At 31.7% G+C, this 23593-nt stretch overlaps 1 protein-coding gene and 1 pseudogene across 3 annotated transcripts in view; one reads left to right on the top strand and one right to left on the bottom strand.

Moving 5' to 3' along the window:
* The first annotated feature begins 1864 nt into the window (after nt 1-1864).
* GRAMD2B (GRAM domain containing 2B) overlaps nt 1865-23593 on the top strand; it is a 65875-nt gene continuing 44146 nt past the window's right edge. For 2 of the 3 annotated variants that reach the window (XM_031968584.1, XM_031968581.1), the window contains exon 1: nt 1865-2082. In XM_031968584.1, the coding sequence (XP_031824444.1) occupies nt 1982-2082 (101 nt within the window). In that variant the 5' untranslated portion in view covers nt 1865-1981. Of the gene's footprint in view, nt 2083-21755; nt 22433-23593 lie in introns of those variants that run through there. The other variant, XM_031968587.1, reaches the window with a different exon arrangement.
* On the bottom strand, nt 4315-5769 carry LOC100926375 (annotated as a pseudogene).

Here is a 23593-nt window from a genome sequence, read left to right as displayed (position 1 = left end):
ATATTTATTTTGTTCACGGTTTGTGTACTCTTATGTAACTCAAGGTTACATCAGAATTTATTTTTATCCAAGATTTTTTTTAGCTTTTTACTTTCAAAATATAATGCATAGTTTTAAACATTCACTCTTGAAAAATTTTGTGTTCCAAATTTTTCTCCCTCCCTTCCTTCCATTCCCTCCCTTAGATAGAAACTAAACCAATATATATTAAACATTTGCAATTCTTTTATACATTTATTTCCACAATTATCATGCTACACAAGAAAATCAGACCAAAAAGGGAAAAAATTAGAAACAAAAACATGCAAACAATAACAAAAAAGATGAAAATACTATGTTGTGAGCCACACTCAGTCGCCATAGTCCTTCTTTGGGTGCAGATGACTCTCTTGATCATAAGTGGAGGCCAATCGGAATTGGCCTGAATCATCTCTTTCTTGAAAAGAATCACATCCATCAGAACTGATCATCACAGAATCTTTTTGTGGCTGTGTACAATATTCTCCTGGTTCTTAGTATCAGTTCATGTAAGTCTTTCCAAGCCTTTCTGGAAGTATCCTGTTGATTGTTTCTTGTAGAAAAATAATATCCCATAACATTCATATGCCATAACTTATTCAATCATTCTTTAACTGATAGGTATCTCCTCAATTTCCTGTTCCTTGACACTACAAAAAGGACTGCTCCAAACATTTTTATACATGTGGGTTCCTTTTCTATTTTTTATTATCTCTTTGGGATACAGACCCAGTAGAGAAACTGCTAGATAAAAGAGTATGCACAGTTTGAAAGCCCTTTGGGCACAAGTCCATATTGTTCTCCAGAATGGTTGAATCAGTTCCCAATTTCACCACCATGTATTAGTATCCCACTTTTCCCACATCCCCTCCAGTATTAACCATTATTTTTACTGTCATCTTAGCCAATGTAAGAGGTGTATAGTGGTACCTCAGAGTTGTCTTAATTTGCAATTCTCTGATCAATGGTGATTTAAAACATTTTTTTCACATAACAAGAAATAAACCCAAGCATTTATATCAAGAGGAAAATGATTACATGATGCTTTCCATCTATGTGAGTTTGATGAAGAGAGTTTTTTTCCTAACTTTCTAACTCCTACTCTAGTTTTTTCTAACTTATAACTCAGTAGCAGGTTGATTTAGAGCAGTGGAGAACAGGAAAAAAAAGGAATGGAGGAAGAAATCAGTATGTAGCAAAAGTGGTGCCTCAAGCACATACAAATTTCCAGTTTGGGGATTAAGATTAGGTGTTCCAGCACTCTCTTTCCCTCTCTGTCTCCCTCTGTCTTTCTCTGTTTCTATGTTTATGTGGCTGCCTGGCTGGCTGTTTCTGTCTCTGTCTTTGTATGTCTATGTGTCTGTCTCTGTCTTTGTGTCTTGTCTCTCTGTCTCTGTTTCTCTCTCACACACACACACACATATACACACACAAATACATAAACACACACACACATCTTCCTCCTACTGGGAGAAATCAATCCCCATGTTTACTGCCTAATATATTCTAATCTATATAACTTTTTTTGATTTTTAGTCCATTAGTGTTCCCTTGAATAGTTATTAGTCAGCTTTGGATAATTATTAAAAGTATTTTGATTTGGTTTTGTGTTTTAGATATCTTGAGTTTCTTAATTCCAAGTTCAATGAGATTTTTTTAATTATATCTTTCCCATTTATTTTCCATGATTACAGATTTCCAAAAGTGCTAATATGACTAATACTATGCATCTGAGATTACTCAATATTTTGCCTATGAAAAAAATGTAGGTAAAAGGAAACTACTTCAACCATACTCATAGTTACTCGTTAACTTTCTTTTTTTTTAAGAGGCATTCTGTAGATTAGAGGTCATTCCAAGAGAAAGTCCTGAAGTGAAAAAACCCTGCTCTTTTATGATCATTTCAGAGAATGTCTATGAATGTTTAAGGCATCTTTCCTGACTTTTGCAAGTCAAACACACAATGGCGAAGAAAAGGCAATTCTCTAGTGATAGCGTATTTCAGTATGAAGGGCTGAGCGAGGAGCTAAGTCCAACAGACAGTCCTGGATCTGTATTTCTTAGGTAAGTACCAACAATTGAGTATTTTTTACTCTTTCATTCGACTGACTTGCTCATGATATTCTCCTTATACCACTGACGCAGAATAAATAGCCTTCAACTTTATAGCCTCTATACTATGATTAACACTGTGATTTGCTCTTTCTCCTTGATATGAAATAAAATTTAAACCAAAAGAAGAAAACATGGGAAAGGTGTACCGAATTTCCAGAAATGCATAACCTAAAAATAAGATATTTTTCAGAAAGAATAAAATAAAATGACTGCCCAATATTAAAAAACAGGAATTGGAATGTGTTCATTAATAATTGAAAAACAATTTGGCTATGCAGCTACCTGAACTTTTGCTCAGTTTCAGCTATATAAATAAAGCAAAAACAAATAGCTGGAATCAAAGATATAATTAGAGATTTAGAAAAATGACTTTGTTTTTCCTATACACAATCAATAGACACAGCAGGAAAGAGGGGGAAGTAGAGTGGGGAGTGTACTATGTCTCAATTATGTTATTATGAATATAGTGATTTTAATTGGTTCTGCCTTGACTCTATATATAGGGAGTGTCTTTGTTTGAATAATAAAACTGTTGCTAACTAATAATAATTGTAAAATGAAGGTAATCATATTTTTAGTATCTAGCTAATTCACATAAGTATTCTGAAAATCAAGTGAAATAATACATGTAAAGTACATTGCAAACTTGAAATGTTAATATTACCAGTATTTTTAAGAATGAAAATTTAGCTTCATTGAATCACTACCATGAGAATCAAATAAGATATTTGTGGAAGTATTTTCTAACAAATCTCTATCTAAAGATGAAGCAGTCTTATTCTATAAAGACATGCTGGGCCAATAAGCTGTGTTACTTTACAAAGTTCCTACTCTGGCTTCATCTATAATCCAAGGGAAACTAACATCTAAAGGGAAGAACCAGGTTTTTTTTTCATTGTCTCTGATTCATCATGTCTTATTCTAGAATTTGTAAACTCTTACACAAAGCCTGATATGGTTCATGTGTATGGTCTTTCACCCTCTTAAAAAATTATCAAGGCACCTTTTTGAAAGGTAATCATTATATAAAATAGATCATGTATAGAATAGCTCTTTATTTCCTCTACTATAAAAGAATATTTAAAATACAAGACATAATCATTCACTGACAAAAATTTAAAACATTAAATTAACTTTCTGAAAATTAATATGTATTATTGTTGAATCATTGTATGATCATTGTATGAAGCGTGCATGGTGGTCGTTTAGATTATATATATATATATATATATATATATATATATATATATATACTTCAGTTTGTCTAAATTCAGCTCTCAGGAAATATACAGCGAAATCTCTGACACCTAATCTACCTTTCTCCAAGGGAGATTTTGATACTTGGCTGGAAAAGAGTAAGAGATTGGAATCATGAAGCTAATCTTTAAAGAAAGGAAGTATCAGACAAGTAGGTATTCAACTACCTGTTGAAAACTGCAAGTCAAGGGTAAAGAATTTCCTTTAGTTTCAATTTACTGTGCTGGTCACTAATCTTTAATAGAGAAGAAATATCTCAAACTTATATCTGAAGGCTTGACACTCTTTCTACTAAATGCCAGTTACACAAAAGACCTTCCAAAAACTGAACAGGGAATAAATCCATTTATATAATTAAATATCAAACAAAAACAAAAGAAGTTATAGGGATTAGAACATCAGATAATCCATAAATGAATGAGCGCAGATTGGTAGAAAAAGATCTCAACTTAAAATAAAAGAGATATTTTCTCTGATCTTACCTAAGGAGAAATTCCCCAAGAATTTAAATGGGAAGCTGGAAACCAGGGACATGTTGAAGTATCAATTCTTCCACATGTCTCTTATGCTTCTCAAAATTTATTTTCCCTTTCCAAGGAGCTATCTCTAAAGAGAACCTAAAACCAAGAATGTCCTCTCTAAAAGTTACAAGCTAGAAAAAGAAAGTCTCTTCCTCCAACCCCTCACCAACACTACCCCTCATTCAGGCAGATAGTGCCAAATAAGTTCTCTATATTACTGAAAACAATCATGTACATTCATTTGCCTTGAACTTCAGGTTATAATTACAATAGGAACTATTTTGTGGACTGATGAGCAGTCATTTTGCCTTCACCTTAGTTCTATACAACCCCCCAAAAAAGGTTCTTATCTTTTAGCAAGCCAGAGCCTCTTTGAGCTCATTTGTTGGTGCTGGTCATTTTCTTCTCCAGGAAGTAGTAGCTTTTAATCACCCAGGACTCTCATTTTATAACTCTCAGATGCAATCACAGGCTAGAAATGCTCACCATAAGACCTATCTTTCTTTATCTTAACCAACACTAGATAGATTTAATACTTATTGCCTTACAATATAGTTGGGGGTCTGGTACAACAAAACTTTCTTCCTTTGCATTTTTTCATCAATTTCTTTGACATTATTTTTACATTGCATCTATATTATTGGGAAAAAATGGCTCTTTAGCTCTCTTTTAAAGCATAAAATCAAATAAAGTTACAAACCTTCCTCATATCTACAGGCTCTTTAACAATATGCTCTCAACTAAACACATATCATTTTTTAATCTACCTGCATTTACTCATATCAACGACACATTGTATGATGGGTATTTCTAAATCAGAAATAACTTCCATATATAGTATCCTTAGAGTTGCTGATGAGACAAGCCACTACTTGCTATTTTTCCTCAGCTTTTGCTTTCTCATTCTTCATTTTCTTTATCTCACTCATCATTTCCACTATGGTTTTTACAAGAAAGTTTGTAAATCCCTTGTGTCATATTTTCAATACATTTAGCTCTGTTTGGTACACCACACTAGTAACCGTAAGTCGACACAAGTTTTTATTCCACATCCAATAGTAACACCTGGTAACCTATAAGGTGTACATTTCATTCATTTTCTATCCCTAATCTTTAAAAAAAACAATTTTAATATTAATATCACCAAATTCTGCTCTTGATGTTGTGAGTTGTACTGTGCCAGAAGAGACCAATGTGCATTTATAGTGTGTAACTAACTGCCTTTTTCACATTAAACATGCGAAGCTTTCCTCTTGCTTCATTCTCTTCTTCATCTACATGGCAAAATCCACTTTTAGGCATGGTATCACTGGGACTCCTTCTATGTGGAAACATCTCTCTAGAGGAATTATTCTCTATTTCATCGGTACCATGAAAGGATGTAGATCTTCTTTGAAGGGGCAATCTTCTGACTTTCCCTTTAAAAATCACTTTTCTTGGCCTTCCTTCGTGACTTTTCTTTTTTCCCATGGGTGATAAAGGCTACGATTCATGTTTATTGATATTATCTTCTACATCAGTGACTTCAGAATTATGTGGATTTTTCTTGTGTTTTTCACAATCCACCATGCAAATTCTTTGTGAAAATTCCTCTCATATTTGAGTCTTGTCATGCAATGTACAATGGTAATGTTATGTCTTGGGGCACTTTAAAAAAAAAAAAAAAAAAACAGTCAACTGTTGCTCCTGGACAATAATGGCATAAAAAGCACATCAGTTGAGTGCCTCTTTTTATTTCCTTTTGAATATCTTCAATAGAAAATATACCAAGACTCTCATCATCAAGGTGTGAGACCACCAAAACTGATGAAAAAAATATACATTTGTGATGTGCTGCCATCTTCTGGTTTTAAGATATCAAAAGGGGCAGCTAGGTGGTGTAGTGGATAGAGCACTGGCCCTAAAATCAGGAGGACCTGATTTCAAATCCAGCCTCAGACACTTAATACTTCCTACCTGTGTGAACCTGGGCAAGTCACTTAACCACAATTGGCTTAGCAAAAAGAAAAAAAAAAGATACCAATAAATGTATTTTCTTTGTCTCTATTGGCTTTACAAAAGCTATTTCCTCGTTTCTTATACTACAATAGTATTTTATCATATTCATATACTACAACTTATTTGTTTATTCCTCAATTGATAGACACTTCCTTAGCTTTGAGGATTTTGCCACTACAGAGAGTTCTGCTATAAATATTTTGTACATATAAGCTTTTTTCCTCTTGATTTATTTTCTTTGGTCTACCAGTGGTAAAGCTCAATTAAAGGCTATGCATGTGTAGTAAATTTTTGTATATAATTCCCAACTGTTTTCCAGAATAGTTATGGCCATTCATAGATCTATCAACAGTACATCAATGTGCTTTTTTCCCCACAGACTTTTTAATATTTTTCCTTTTTTTACTCTTTGCCCTTCTGATGAGTAAAAGGTAAATTCTCAGAATTACTTTCCTTTGCAATTCCTGATTATTAATGGTATTTTATACATACCCAAATTCTCATCAATAATTTAAGAAAAATGATTTTTATCTACCCCAACTAATTCGCTTTGCTCACATCAACACTCTGTAATTCCCTCTCACCCATAGGATAATATAATATTTAAGACAGGAATTTGAATTAGGGAAATTGTTTTCTTTCATAATTTTTATGATAAATTCCTAAACATCTGGTTGTTTTTTGTATTCTGACAAATTATAATGAATGTTCATGGTCTTGGAGAACAGATAATGTCTCTCTCCTCTCAATAAAGAGTGCTAAGCAAGGTACTTGACACATAATAGTTATTTTGTAAGACAATTTATACTATCAGAAATCATACCTGTGTCATTTGTATTCACTTCATCATTTTTCCTTGTTACTAGAAAGGATTCATTATTGAATGGGTTGAAGAATAAATGAGAATTAAAGAAAACATTAAAATTCTGAAACTAACTAAAAAGTACTGTGTGCTACTTTAAAAAAAATTGAAGGGAAAAAATCTTATTTTGTTTCCCTTAAAAGTCTTTCACAAAACCAAATTGTAGATGGTTGGGAGCAGGGGAGGTAAGCACACAAGTTCTTTTTATTTTAGAAGTCCAAAATTTTGCTTTGAAAATTAGTTTCTAACATAGGTAACTTAGTTTGTCTATCCATTTTTAATTTATCAGTGATTATAAGGCGAGAATGTCTTTTGGACTTAAAAAAAACTGAATGATAAACAAATTATTGCTAAGTTTTAAATTGCTGTAGAACCAATTTTTCTAAAATCTCTCTAATAAGAGAGTATAAACATTCTTCTGGAGTCAACATTTTTGAAGTGTTCTTTTCTTAAAGCTTACAACCAAGAAAAGAAAATCACCCCCAAACAAATTCAAGCCATATTTAACTACCCAGTTCCAGAACTCTTTTGGAGCTTGTTTGAATGTATGATAATTCATAATAAATAAAGTTTTAAGGAAGGGGAATTTCCCCCTGGATGAGATAATTCAGTTTACCAAAATAGACATAATATATTATTTCACTCCAATGGGAGAGTTACTTCAATGTGTAAACTTTTTCTGATTTCTTGTTACAAATTTGCCATTTTTTTTTGCTAATTTCTCTGATGTTTTGGCATCTACTTTTTTTTTTTTTCTGAAGCAATTGGGATTAAGTGACTTGCCCAGGGTTGCATAGCCAAGAAGTGTTAAGTGTCTGAGGCCAGATTTGAACTTAGGTCCTCCTGACTTCAGGGCTGGCGTTCTATTCACTATACCAACTAGCTGCCCCCAAATGGACATTTTAAAATTTAGACAGGACCCTAAGAGTTTAAGGATTGTAACATGGCATCTTCAATTATATGGTTCAAACCAATTTATTTCCCCCACGAAATTTTTTCTCTCCCTTTAGAAGATGAACTATTTAATGGCAATAATTTTTCATTTATGCCTTCATATCTTCAATATGTAGGCTAGTACCTGGCACAAAGCATAGGGCAACAAATTTGTGCATACCATCTGATGCAGCAATATCACTGCTACGTCTAAATTCCAAAGTGATCATAAAAAAGGGGGAAAGGACCTGCATGTACAAAAAGATTTATAGCAGCCCTTTTCATGCTAGCAAAATATTGGAAACTGAGGAAATATCCATTAATTGGAAAATAGCTGAAAAAGCAGTGTTTCATGTGGAATACTATTATGGAATAAAAAATGATGAACATGCAAGTTTCAAGAAAACCTGAAAAGATTTGTATGAACTGATGCAAAGTGGAATGAACAGCAGGAAAACATCAAACACAGTATGAACAAAATTATGTAATGATCAGTTATGTCTGATTAGATCTTCTCCTCAATATAATAATTCAAAACAAGTACAAAGGAGTCATGAAGGAAAATGCTATCTATAACCAGATAAAGAACTGATGACTCTGAATATGGATTGAAGCATATTTTTCCACTCTATTATTTCCTTGTGTTTTTTTTCTTCTTCTTCTTTCACAACTGTAGTTAATACAGAAATATGTTTTACATGATATTACATGTATTACATGTATAAACTATATCAACTATATAAACTATATCAAAACGACTACTATTTTGAAAAAGGGGAGAAGAAAGAGGAAGGGAGAAAAATCTGGAACTCAAAATTTTGTAAAAATGAATGCAGAAATTTTCTTGATATGTAACTGGGAAAAAATAAAATACAATTAAAATAATAAAGTGAAAAACATTGTCAACTGCAAAAGCAAAACCAAAAAAAGGAGTTAGATGACTCTGTTTTTGCATCTTTCAATTCATCTTACTTCGATGTATGAACAGGAAATAATCTTGTTAGAGATTTCCCAGTGCAGGGGTCCTCAAACTTTTTAAATAGGAGGTCAGTTCACTGTCCCTCAGACTGCTGGAGGACTGGACTATAGTAAAAACAAAAACTTTGTTTTGTGGCCCTTTAAATAAAGAAACTTCATAGCCCTGGGTGAGGGGATAAATGTCCTCAGCTGCCCCTGGGCCTTAGTTTGAGGACCCCTGCTTTAAGGGAACGCTTTCAATGACTTTACTTAGTAGGAGATATTATCAGACTTTCTGTAGATTTTCCCCTACTGCACTTGTCTCCTTGTCTCCCTCCTTTACTGCCCCATCCTTCTGTGTGTGTGTGTGTGTGTGTGTGTGTGTGTGTGTGTGTGTGTGTGTCTGTTGTCTTGGTGATACTGCTTATAATTTTATACAGCTTTTTCCATATGTTTTAACCAATAAATTTATGTTTTAAACCTGTGTTCAACTTCCCTTGTAAGATAATATCTCTTCCCTGGGAAAAGAGATAATGTTTATTGTTTACATTAATTAAACAGCTATCTGAAATTACCATAATCACAATCAAGGTCCTTTCCTCAGGTTGAAATTGTTTCAATTATGCATCATGTCTTTTCTCATTTTTATTTTTCTTTAATAACTTTAGTCATTATACTTAATATTTCCAGGTTAATAAGTTATCTGATTAGTTTTCATTCAATTAAAATATAATCAAATTTGTTTGTTGTAATATCACTTGGTGCACAACATGGTTAGATTCTAACCATTTTTGTCTCACAATAAATATTCATAATGTGGTTGTATAAGATTTCTATGTAGTCTAAAAGACTTTTGCCTTTCTCATTAGTTACTCCTCAATAAAATTTTTCATTCTTTCCCTTTATTCACATTCACATTGAAATCCCTAAATATAAAAATATGTGCAAAGTTGTTTTGTGTTGTGAATTTCTTAGAATTTCTCTACTTTGCATTCTGTGTATTTCTTGGTATGTGAATTAGTATTATTTTTGTAGTGATCTTGGTGCAAATAGCTGTCATGAGTACTGCAATATGAAATAGCTTTATCCCACAAAATAATGTTTCTTGTTTTTTTTTAGATACAATAAAACTAACTCTGCCAACTCCTTTATTTACCTCTCCAAGGATTCTGTCAGGTAGTTTTCTAGAACTATTTAGAGGAAGGGTTTTTGTTTTGGTTGTTGTATTTGGATGGGGGATGTGGAGATTCCCATACTACTTCCTTCTACTCTGACATCTTGGTTTTACCTTCTTCTTGTCCATCATTTTCTACCAGTCAAGAATCAGATAGGTTTTTCAAAGAACCAGGTTTTTAATGTCATTTCTATGAAAGACGTTTTCATTTCCAGTTTACCTATTTCTCCTACATTTTAATATCTTTTCTTGCTTATTTTATTTGTTTATTTCAGGAATTTCTAGTGTTTAAAATGCAAATTTAGTTCATTAATCCCCTACTTTCCAATTTTATTAATATGTGTTTGTAGAGATAAGATTTTTGTTCCTGAGAATTGCTTTACTTAAATCCAAGAAATCTTTGTTTTATTTCATCATTATTATTTTCTTGCACAAAATTACTGTTTCTATGAGTGTTTTTGTCTTATTGATAAAATTTCATTATTGATTCTCCTTTTAAGAACTTTGTGATCCTTATTATTACTATTATTTTATAATCTATATTTTTCTGTAACTTAATAAATTTTTTCTTTATGAATTAATTATATATAAATCAGTTGGTTTTTTGGTGGGTTTTTTTTTATTATGCATTGAGTGTATCCAAAAGAGCTAGAGTTACAATCATACTATCAAACAAGCAAAAACAAAAATTTACCATCTAAAAATAGTAAACAAGAGAAACACATTATTCTGAAAGAAAGTATATGCAACAAATCAATATCAATATTGAATGTAAATGTTTCAATGCCTTAACATCTAATTTCAGAATTTATTTTGAATTTTGGATTCACCTGATACATAGGAAATTTTTTATTATGGATCCTTATTTTTATTCTGTGTGTCTTTTTTTTTAATGTGTTTCTTGTGAGCAACAAATTTTAAGGTTTTGATTTCTAATGACTTTTGCCTTTCATTGGATTGTTTAACACCTTCACATAAAAGTTATGAAAGTTAATTTTATAATTTTTCTGCCTAAATTTTTTTTCAAATTGTAATTTATCCCCTTGTTGCTCTAAACTTAATACTGTCTCTCAAGTTATTTTAACTTAAATCTTTTTTTAGTCAACTTTGACTCAACACTGACTCGTCCTTTTACCCTCAAGCCTCCCCTTCCCAAATTTGTCATAGAGAGCAATCATCTTTAACAGCATCACCAAAAATCCACCAGAAGCATAAAACTATACTGTGCTTGGCAAAAAGTGCTGTGAGTATTGATACTACTAGGTGCCTAAGATCAGAACATCACTAACTTTCACTACTTCATCACAATTGAGGAGAATTGTACCATTAGATAGAGAAACTCCAAAGGATCACAACAGGGTTTGGATCCCCCTTCCTATTAGTGACTATCCTATTTAAAGCAGGAAATTCCTCTTGCTGCCAGTCAAATCTTTGAGCAATTCATTTTAAACTCCAAAAGCTGCTATGATTACAAGGATGTACATCCCAAGATTGTCCAGATATACAGAGCAAAGCAGAAAAGAAAACAAAAAGGCAGAAATTCTTCTAGGCTAGTACATGAATTGTATTTGCCAAATGCAAATAATAAGCATTTCTATTGGAGTTGGGTAAATCCTCTTAGGATCTGAATTATTCAGAAGTCCCTCACTGGAAGCTTTAGTGACTGAAAAAAAGGGGAAAGATTCGCAGTTAGGAGGTAAAAGTTTAAAGTTTAAACTGATGACTGTCCATAGCTAATTAAGCTCACTTATTTATATTCCCATTTCCAGAAATGTCTCTGGGCTTTGTGGGGAGAATCAAGTATTGTCTATTCAAGGGCTTTCCCCAGTGACTTATACAAAAGTATCACAACAAACTCCTTGTGGCAAAATTCCAGCTGGCCTTTCAAATGTCATATTCAAAAATAAAATGCAAATGGTTCCTTCAGTACAAATATTAGATAATCTATATACTTTGGTGTGTATTCTTCCATTCTTGGTGTTCTTCATGGTTTGTAGTCTCATTCCTCAATGGCTGTCTTTGTCCAAATACAATTAATTGAACTAAAGGACCCTTGTTTTACTGCATTAACATTTCTAAAAAGCTATTTTAAAACCCAACAATTCTTTTCCAATTCACACACAAATAGGATTCATCTATAATTGAGAGATATTTTTTCAGTAGATCTCCCTCGAGAAAATTATGGTGACTTAGTAGAACAAAGGCATCCAGTTCCAGGAAGGGCAGATCATAACAAGTTCTTCTTAATTTGTTCCTTTTTAATGATGAAAAATCTGTTTTGATTAAAAAGAAATCCAATGGGAGAATAGCGAGGAACTCATAGAGAGCAATCATCTTTAACAGCATCACCAAAAATCCACCAGAAGCATAAAGCACACTTTCCTCTGAATTACTCATTCTCCTTTTCATGGAGCTTATTATGCTCCAATCCTGCAAGATTATACCAATTGTTCTGGTTCAGGTCTGATCCAGGCTCTTGGGATGTTAGTGTCCCTTTTAGAATAATATGAGACATTGGGAGATCATTCAAGAGTAAACAAAAGATTTACTTATCCACAGCAGGAAAAGGATATTCACTCTAACACACCTCAAGTTGATTGAACTGAACAAAATCTCTCTTACCTAAATTAACCAACATTTTCCACCAACCAAATATCAGAGAAAGTACCTAGAGTTATTTGTGTATTTTGTACACGAATGGAAAGAAAATTACGTAAACAGCTTGAGCCTTTAGTCCACTGAACCAGCTCTCAAGAATGTTCTGAATATCTTAAAGAACAACAACTATATCTTGCATGAGAGCAGATATCAGACTATTCCTCCTCACATAACTATGAAGTACAACTGGAGCTTTGTAACTGAAGGTTCCCCGGGTTTTTTTTTACTCTAAGATTCTTTCATTCTCTACCCTAGGAAAAAAAAAAGCAAAAAGTTCAGTCTCAGAAGCAATATTATTGCCTCTTCTACTATCTCATCATAATCTTGTGTTTTATATACAATTACAACCAGTTAAGGAATCTAACTAATTTTAACAAGTCATTTAATCTCTGATAATAGCAAGATTTGGGGAAAGTGTTTTAAACTTCAAAATTATATCTATAATATGTATGTATTTGCATATTTATATAAATATCATTGTGTATTATTAAAGCACAATGCAGGAGGAACAGCTTCTTAATATACTAAATAAATGGTATCAATCAACAAAGAAATTAATTATCACATATATAATAGGCGCTGTGTTATAGACTGAGAAAATACTAATAATCAGACAATCCTTACCTGCAATCACCTTATATTCACACATCAGGAGTTATTAAAATCAAAGTGACTAGGAAGATCAAAAAAGAAGAAAAAGACAATCACTGTTAAAATATATGTCAAAATTTCTTGAAAATAATTATTCCAATATATGTTCAAAATTATCCAGAAATACTGACATTGTTTCCTGTTCGTTATAGGTATCTATCACTGATGTTATTTTTTTTTACTGTAAATATTAACATTATACTTAGCAATCAGCATAATTTTAAGCTGGTAACAGAAGAACAAAGGGGAAAAACAAAGGATATCACATCTTTAAATAATGTTACTCCATGAAAACATTTAGCGCTACTTTGTGTAAAGTTGCACTCGAAGGATATTAAAGCTAAATTAATGGAACTTTTCTAAAGTATTTTTATTGAATGTACTGACTCCCACTTTTCTAAGTCACATTCCATTTGGATACACTGTGTTGTTATATTTTAAAAAGCATAACTGAACCATGTTTGAAAGCTCTTTATGGCTGAACCAAACAAACAGAGGAATAGACACTATCTCTGATCTTCAGGATTCTCAAATATTATAAAAATTAGAATTATGTATACAAGATAAAGCAATTTTGACTGTCTCCGTAATTTAAAACACCAAGAAGTCTATCAAAGCAGCAATTTAATGAACTGGAAGGAGAAAAAACTAATCCTTATTCCCTAAAATGTTGCCTTGAAATAGTATTAAACTCAGCATCTCTTCTCTAACACAATCCCTTCTCCAAAGAAGGTCTCCAAAAGACCATTTTATTCTGGAGGAGACTGAAGCATGACGGCAATCTGTGATGTAAAAGGACTGGGAGAACTGAGAAAAAGAAAGAACTAAAATAGAAAGTCAACCCCTTTATGTATTCACCAAGACTGAAGTAAAGTGAGTTAGAATTCAGCTGGATGCAGTTCTGTCACCCTAAAAGTCATTTAGGGCTGACACTGAGATCAATAAAATATGAATTGCCCTGTATGCAAAGAAGTTGAGAAAGCTTTAAGACTCAGTCTTCAAGGAAACTGCCATCAAAGGAGATATCAAAAAATAAAACCTAGGGGAATAGAAAGTAAAACAACCAATATTGCCAAATATCTCAGAAAAGGAAAAGCTCAATTAAAACACAAAAGCTTCCTAAGCACAAGAAGATAAATCAAAAGGAAAGATGATAACAAAACGGAATATCATCTAAAGAAGTCCAAATATCTGAATAAATGTTGCAAATAAAAGGAAATAATGAAAAGAAACTTGATGAAGAGAAACCATGATTCTCTTGAATCACAAAACTTAAAACCATGAAACGCTTGATTTTCAAGTGACTATAGATGTTTCAAATAGTTTGTGAAGGAGAAAAAATATGGAAACATAATGTATGACCTGCACAACTAAACTAATTGACAGAATAGAAAAATGTGAATCCACAGTGGCAAGGTTCACTAAAAAACTTAAAGGAGAACAGTCTCTTGAGAATACAAGTAGAAAAGAATAGCAACAACAATAGCTGCCATTTTTATGCAACTTTAAAGCTTATAAAATGCTTTGCCAATATTATCTCATTTGATCCTCAAAACAGTTCTATGAAGTAGGTGCTATTATTGTTCCCAATTTACAAAGGAAAAAAAACTGAAGTAGAGGTCAAATGATTTGCCCAGGATCACAAAGTTAACAAATTCTGAGAAGAGATTTGAACTGTGGTCTTTCTGAACCCAGATCCAGTGATCTCTACATTGTACTACTTAGTTGCCAGAAGTGAAGGACAACATGGAAGGTTATACATGATGATTATTTTCAGTTTTACATAATAAAGTAAAGATATTTATTCTGGATGGGACTAAAACATGGCAGTAATTTGTGCTAGAAGTAGATTCAGCAGAATATTGAAAGAAAGAGAGATAGGATGCAAGTATATGTGTGACTCCACCAGGACTGAAGTAAAAGGGACTGGCATCCAGCTGGATACAGTTCTATCAACCTAGAAATCATTTGTGGCAGAAACTATTGCTAGTTAAATGTAAATTGCCAGATATGTGAAGAAGCTAAAAAAGCTTTGTGGTCTAGCCTTCAGGGAAACTGCTATCAAAGGAAAATTACTCAGAAAGTGGGCAATATTGGAAGACAAAGGAAAATAACTGAAATTACTGAGAATTCAAAATAAAACTTAAACACCCTGAACACAAACAACAAGGAAGATACTTATAAAAAGGAAAAAGATATTTATAGAAAGGCCTCTAGATTATATAAATGATCCCAGACATCTATGAACGAATATTATGAGATATCAAAAAATGAATTTAATACTTGATGAAGAAGAGAAACCAACAGATTCTCAAGAGAGTATGAATGTTTTAAGAAAGAAATAACAATTATAAAACAGAACTTGTGAGTTGTATAGGAAAAATGATGGTCAAAACAGAAAAAATTAAATCCATAGTAGCAAAGAAAGACAAGAAAAACAATGGATTGGGGATGCAAGAAAACAGACATGAGGGATAATCTGGAAAAAGAAGCAAAAACAAGTAATTTTAAAAATGTCCTTTATAAAAATAAATACATTTATAAAAATAAATATAAAGAAAAAATATCTTGAACTCATAGGCAGAATGTTTAGAGACAAATTAAAGATCATAGGTCTCCCAAAAGAACATGACAAATCAAGAATTATGAAAGCCATAATATAAAAAATAATACAAGAATACTTCCCCAAATTTCTGAATATGTAAAACAAATTCTAAAAAATTCTCAGAATCCCTCCAGAAGAAAAAAATTCCTATGATGCAAATTCCAAGACATATAGTGATTAAATTAAATAATTCCAATGATAACAAATTCTGCAAGCAATCATGAGAACCTTCAAATATAAAGAAAAAGAAAGTTGAATAATCAGGACTATTCTAATCACACCAGAAATCACAAGAGGGAATGAAATGATGTATTTGTAAGAGCAAGGAAACTAAGGATGCATGAAAATGCAAAACTGAGTTTTAATCAATAACTATCTGAGTGAATTTTGCCTTTGGAAACATCCAAGACAATAGAAATATTAGCAAAGCATAAAAAAAAGAAGAAAAATTGAGGAAGGCAGAAGAAATAAAATAAATTTTTACCCTAGAAAAATAAAAAGAAGGATATTCATGGTGTTAACAACAAAACAACATTAAAATAATGATAAAGAAATTTTTCACTAAAAATATAAAAAGAAATGAGTGAAGGCTGCAAAAGTAAGCCAAAAGAAATGATGATGATGATGGAGAAACAAACCTGAAAAAAACATTATAAACTGAATCTTAGAAGATCCCACCTAGATTAGGCTAAAATAACTGAAGAGACAAATTACTGTCTTTGAGGGGGGAACAATATTAAAGCTAACATTTTCATAATTCTAAAAGTGAACATAAATAATGACAAGTTTATTAAGAAAACAAAATTTTACAATCCTTTGCTTACAAGAACACCTTTAAAAAGGAAAAAGAGTAAAAATGAGAGACAAAATTTGCTATACATTAGATAGATCTGAAAAAACAGCAATAATAATCATACTATTAGTCAAAGCAAAAACAAACATTCCCAACATAAAAAGAAATAAACAAGGAAACTACAGTAAGGTAAAAAGAAGCAGGAACAATAAATCATAATTAATTTTCTACTCCTGGTGCCATAGCATATAAATTCATAAAGGAAGAAAATATCTGAATTACAAAAAGACAAGCAATAATACAATAGTGGCAGGAGATTTTGATTGTCCCTCTCTTAATTTGGGGGGAAAAATGTACAAAAAGATTAACAAATAGGAACTAGAACTGAACAAATTGATATGGAAATTAGGCCCACAAGACCTATTGCATCTTTTAAATGAGATTGATAAGACGTTATCTTAATTTCCCAAAACCAAATAGAACTTTAACAAAAATTGACCATGTATTAAGCTACATAGATATTACAAGGAAATACAAAAAAGTAGAAATATCAAACATGTTCTATGGACCATAATTTTAAAAATAGTGATCCATTCAGAGACCACAAATAAGAAACAAAGACTCAAACAAAGATTTAATGATGAAATTCTAAATATTGGGTGAGTCAAAAATCAAATCAAAGAATTAATACTTATGTGAAAGAAAATGATAATGATGGAACAAGTCAAATTTTTTGAGATAAAGTTAGTCTTCAGGGGAAAAATCATAAACTTACAAATATACATTAAGAAAATAATCAAGGAGAGGATTAATGAACTGAATGTACCTTCTTAAATGAGAAAGTCATATAAATAACCCTAACATAAGTACAAGGTATATTAAAAATTAGAGAAGAAATAAACTGTGCACAAAAAATGAAATAATATATAAAACTAAAAGCTGGCTCTTTGAAAAGATTAATAAAATTGACAAATTCTTAGTTAACCTTATTAAAAAGAGAAAAGGGCAGAAAATTGATCAACAAAAAAACAAAGGAAGAGGGTGAAATCACAACAAAACTAGAAGAAATAATATTAATTATCAGAAATTACTAAGTATATGTATATGCTAACAAAATTGAGAAGACAAAAGAAATAAAGGAATATATTCAAAAACTCAAAATACCCAAGCAAGAAGATAAAGAAGAAAAATTAACTAATCTAACCATAGGAAAGGAAATAGAACTGCTATTAATGGAACTCTCAAAGGAAAAAACTCCTACTTTTTATGAATTCACAGTAGGATTCTATCAACACTTTAAAAAATAATTATTATTCATAGTACCAAATTTATTTTCAAAAATTAAAAAGGAAACCACATTGTAAACCATGAAAGAATAAGATGTTGGACAATTATGGACCAATATCAGTGATGAAAATCAATTCAATATTTTTTTTTCATTTTGTTAAATGGACTAGAGTGAATTATACAAGAAATTATTCATTGTGACCAAGTTAGATTTATAATAGGAATGCAAGTTTCATTAAACATCAAGAAAAGAATCAACATAATTAATCATGTTAAAAAGAAAAAATACTCAAACCCACATGACTAATTCAATAGATACAGAATCTTCAACAAAATACAACACTCATTTAAGGAAGTAGAACAAGTAAAGATGCCTATTCTCTCTACTATCATTTGTTATAGTTTAGAAATGCTAGCCAAAGCAATAAGAAAAGAAAAAGAAATTAAATGTGTAATGATCAGCAAAGATAAATAGGTAGATAGATATAGAAAGCTAGATCCCAAATTGCTGGTGACATGAGAGTTTATTTGTAACATTCTAATATATCAGCAAAGATATTAATTCATATAAATAATAGCTTCAGCAAAATCACAGGCTATAAAGTAAACCCTCAAAAATCAGTAACATTTTCATATAATAATAACAAAATCCAAGTGACAATAATAGAAGGAAAAATTTCATTGAACGAATTATAAAACGTATAAAATATTTGAAGATCAATTTCCAAAGTGCATGCACACATAATATATATACTTACATTATATATATATATGCATACATATATATACATACACACATATATACACATTCAAATATAAAATTCCCCTTGAAGAAACAAGGAATAAATAGCTAGAGAAATATTCTGTGGTTATGGTTGGACTATAATTAAAATGACAATACTAATTAAGTTAACTTACAATTTTAATGCTATGCTAATCACATTATCAAAGAGAATTATAGAATTTGATTAAATAACAAATCCACTTGGAAAAGTAATATATCTTGAAGATCAAGGGAAATCATTTTAAAAGGTAAGCATGAAGAAGAGCTAGCATTTCCAGACCTCAAACTATATTATAAAATAAATGGCCATTATCAAAATCATATAGCATTAGTCAAAAAGAGAGAGAGGTAGACCAATGGAATAGAATAGACAAAAAAGAATCAGAAACAATGGAACTCAGTGATTCAATAAACAAGAAAACATAAATTACTTAGGAAAGAATTTCCTATTTGACTTTTTTTAACTGCTAAGAAAACTGAAAAGCAGTATGGTACAAATTAGGCTTAGATCATATTACCTTATATACCTAACATCACATTCCACAACCAATTCTAAATGGATACATGACCATATGAGAAAAAATTAGAAGTGATACTTATTGGTGAGGTAGTGAAAGACAAATTTCATCATGTATAGTAAAAGGATATAAATAGGCAATAATTATATAGTTATATTTATTTGGTATTATTCTGAAATTTTTACTGAAAAATATAGGCTTGTTATTTTTAGTAAAAGCTTTTTAAAAATCAAGTTAGTTAAAATCTCAAACCTTGAAATCTTTTTCTTGAGTATCTAAGATATCTTTATTCCATCTAAAAAACTTTCTTTAAAAAAAAAGACATTTTGATTGCTTGTTACTTAAACATTTCTGTCTGTTGTTCTGAAGCTGGTTTACAGTCATAGTGGTTATATTCAAAAGCAAAGATATGATTAAATATGCCAGATAAAAGAAGGAAAAGGTTCAATTCACCAAATACAATCCAAAAAAATTAACAATATATATCCAAGCAAAATCATAAAAATCAAGCATGACACAAATAAAGAGATATATGAAGAGGGCACTTCAAGCCACCCCTTTTGGAGAGAGGAGTGTTGCACATTTTAGATATTTCTGGACTTTTTCAATGTATTTATGAGTTGTGATGATTTTCCCTCATTTTCTTTTCTTTGTCTTTAAAAATAATATTTCTTATCTAATATGTCTTTCTAAAAAGGTTACTGGGAAAAGCTATAGTGATTTTGTTTTGTAGAACAAAAGATATCAATAAAAACCCCAAATGAGGAGATGACTACTCATGCATGGTAGTTAAAACTCCTATGCTATTCTGGATGAGTATCTAACCATCTTATCTGTTAAAGGTATTAATTTCCTAAAATCAAAGAATCTATAATGATACAAAAATTGAATTTTTAGCAACATCAGTGATGAACTGAGAGATAAAAAAAAACCATTTGATCCTACCAGGGAAAAATTTAGATTATGTGAAGGAAAAAAAAACTTCTGGTTCTGCTATAACACAATATATGTGTTCATAAAAAACCCCACAAGTCATGCAATAAAAAACCATAGAACTTATGAGAGGAATGGAATTAGAGGCAAAATGCTTCAAAACATCAGTAGTGATACACAGGGAAAAAAAAAGATAACACCTTAATTTAAAAAAAAAGGAACAGTTTTATATATGTTAAATGATTGAGGAATACATAAATAATAGAATAAATAAAATGCTCCCTAATAAATTAAAATGTTTCCTAAGAAATCAATCATTCTGGAATAGTCTCATTTGTTTCTTTTTAAAGCTTCAGTTCTCTCAGGTTCCTCCCCAGCCAATGGGCTTCTTAGTGAAAGGATTTGGATTCACAATCTGCCATTGTTATTTATTATCTATGTCTTGAATATAAGAGTCTGTGAAGTATAATTTAGCCCAATCACTCCAATTATTCTCACTTTCATTTACTAAATCTTCTCCTGCGATTATTCTAATAAAAGGTTTGTTTGCTCTCTCAGTTGCCCACTACAGTTTTTCTTCAAGTTTCTAAGGATCTATGGACATCTTTTTTACCTCCTACCCTAACCTTATCCAGTTCTGGAATTATAATCATATAATCATATCCTTAAAGTTGGAAAGGATTTTAAAAATAAACTTGTCAATCCCTCAAAGAGATAAAGAAATTAACTTCAGAGAGATGAAGTGACATAAATAAGCAACAGAATCTTTGATTCTTCCTCTATTCTATTCAACATCCCTGGAACTTTCCAGTTCAAAATATAGTTGCCTGTCCACTATTATCCTATCTGTATTATAATACTTGATAATTTTTATATGTGTATATACATAAACCTTAATAATTTTAATTCATTCATTCATTGAAGGCAAACATTTCAGACTGTCCTTTTCAGACGTTGAATAATCTGTGAATTTTTAGATTTTAAAGTATGTTCCTTGAAAAGATTATAGGACTTGTCTATTGGATAAAGGAAACTGGAAACATTTAGAAGATTTCTCATGATTGGCTGAGAGTATAAGCTTTACCCCTCCCCCTTTTTTTTTAAATCAGGCTACTCAATTCTGGAATAAATTAAGAGAGGAGCTTTGGCAATTAAAAGAGAATTGAGAGATGGTCTCAGCTGTTACATAATCCCTCTTTAACTTTACTCCTGCCTCTCGTAAAATACAGCATGAGAAATGGATAAACTTAAAATATTTTAAATGTTTGAAGCATCAAAGTGACTATTTGTGAGGAGGGAAAATTCTCCTGTTATTCCCTACTTTAGGAAAGTTTTTAAAGCAACTGTTACTGCTAACTTTAATAATTTCCTTTATTACTCCACAAAAAAATTAGAAAACACTATCTGATAGATGTTTTATTTGGTTTAATAACAAGTGGATATACTTCCAATTCCAAAACCCTTTCTTAATGGTTATAGAAACATCAAATATTTCTGGGGGGAAAAAAGTAAGGAAAAGATAGATTCATTAATTTTCCTTTCAAATCTCCTTCAAATACCCACCTTTACCCAATACTGAATAGTTAACCAGGCAGTCGCATGTGTCTGCAATTTCTTTTTACCTATGTCATTCCCACATGAAAAACTGAACAGATCTATTGTTTAAGCAATGAGGAGGCAGTACTCAATGAGGCAACATCCTGTTTGAATAATTTAAATTGTAGAATAAGAGCTACACAGTGAATTTGGCAAACTCTGTTGTTACTTTAACCTCACTCAGCCTTATTCATTTCCTGTAGTCACGAATAGTGGTTGAAGTTGGAATTTCTCATTTCATAGCATTAATAGAAAAAAAAATAATCATTTTTAAAAGAGTTAAACATATTGTGACTTGTCAGTCGACTATTTTAAACGCCCTAGTCAATGCTTCCTGTTCCAGAAAGACTTGTTGAACAGGTTTTCTTTTTTTTTCTTCATCTCCTCTTGGGTTGGGGAAAGAAACTGTCACTTCTCATCTGCCCTCCCCTTCGCTCTCTAACTTCAACACTCGGTTCAACCAGTAGCACCAATGAAAACTTGTCCCAGTTAAACCCAGACAAAGACTTACCCTCCCTTGGATGCATAGAATTCTAAGAGTTTTGTGACTGTGAAGAAGGCACGGAGGGGGAAAGTTGCTAATTTCAGTTGAGTTATAGGGTAGGATAGAGAGAGAGGGAAAGAAAAGGAAGAAGTGGAGCCAGCCATAGGCATTCAGAGAACACGCAGAGCTTCCCGAGAAGGGCCTAATGACTGAACTACAGCAAGACTGGGAAGATATAAAACCGGCAAAATTTCTCAGCAGGAAGGAGAGCAAGGCTGGTTTGTTCCAGTGAGTATTTTCTTCTGCCTTCTATGAAGTACATAAGAAAAAGAGCTTTTCTCCATGTAATTTATCACAACATTTTAGAGAGAATTCAATATCTAAAAAGTCATGGCATACATAATTTTTTTTCCTGTTTTTTTTTAACTTACAGCTTTAGCTCTCTTGCTTCTGGGTTTTGTGCTGAAAACATATTTCTAAATGAATATTATATTTAGTTTGGTATATGTTCTATTCAAATTAAATGTTTCTGTCATTCATTCTGCTTTTAATTTCTCTGTCAGATTTTCCATAATTGTAATCCCAGCTTTTATCTATACTTGTGGGGTTTTTGCCATCCATTACCCTGAAGTTGATATTAATGATGTTATAATCCACCTTTTTTTTTTTAATTGAAAAGATTGGTAGGTGATTTTGTACCCTTTTCTGATTAAGCAGGTGGAGCTTACCCAAAATACCTATTGAGTATTCTAACCTCTCCATTTTTAACATACCCCCCCAATTCTTTGATCCCTTTTCTACAGATCATACAAATACTGTTTCTGTCCTCTTCTCTTCTATCCTGGATCTGTTCTTTCCGACATTTTTTTTTCTTTCAGTGATACTACTAGTTTGAAACTTGGGAGTCATATTTAATTCTTCTTCCTCACTTTTCATATTCAATCAGTTATCAAGATTTGTAGATTTTATCTCCACACTCTCTCCCTCGTATATCCCTTCTTTCTGATCCCATCATCCCTTTTCCAAATCATCCTTCACACCTCTGCCATATTTACTTTGCTAATTCACAAATTTAAACATGTCTTTTCTCTGTTCAGAATTCTTCACCTGACCTACAATAAAGTTCAAACACTTTTGCTTAGCTTTCCATAATATCACTTTACTCTTCCTTTCCAAAGTGATCTCATCTAACTCTTTTCCACATGTCCCAAATTCATCCCACACTTTGGCACCTCTGTGCTTTACTCATACTCTTTTATATGACTGAGTTTTCTATCTATTGGCTTGGGGGGGGGGGGGGGGAGAGAGAGAGAGAGAGAGAGAGAGAGAGAGAGAGAGAGAGAGAGAGAGAGAGAGAGAAAAAGAGAGATTGATTTTTAAAAATTATACCATTCAAGTATTACTTCCTCTGGGAAGCCTTCCATGATCCCAATTTGCAATGTTCTTCTT

Source organism: Sarcophilus harrisii, chromosome 1 (assembly GCF_902635505.1).
Source record: "Sarcophilus harrisii chromosome 1, mSarHar1.11, whole genome shotgun sequence".
Classification (NCBI taxonomy): domain Eukaryota; kingdom Metazoa; phylum Chordata; class Mammalia; order Dasyuromorphia; family Dasyuridae; genus Sarcophilus; species Sarcophilus harrisii.
The sequence above is the reverse complement of the archived record's forward strand: the minus strand, read 5'-3'. Positions and strand labels throughout refer to the sequence as shown.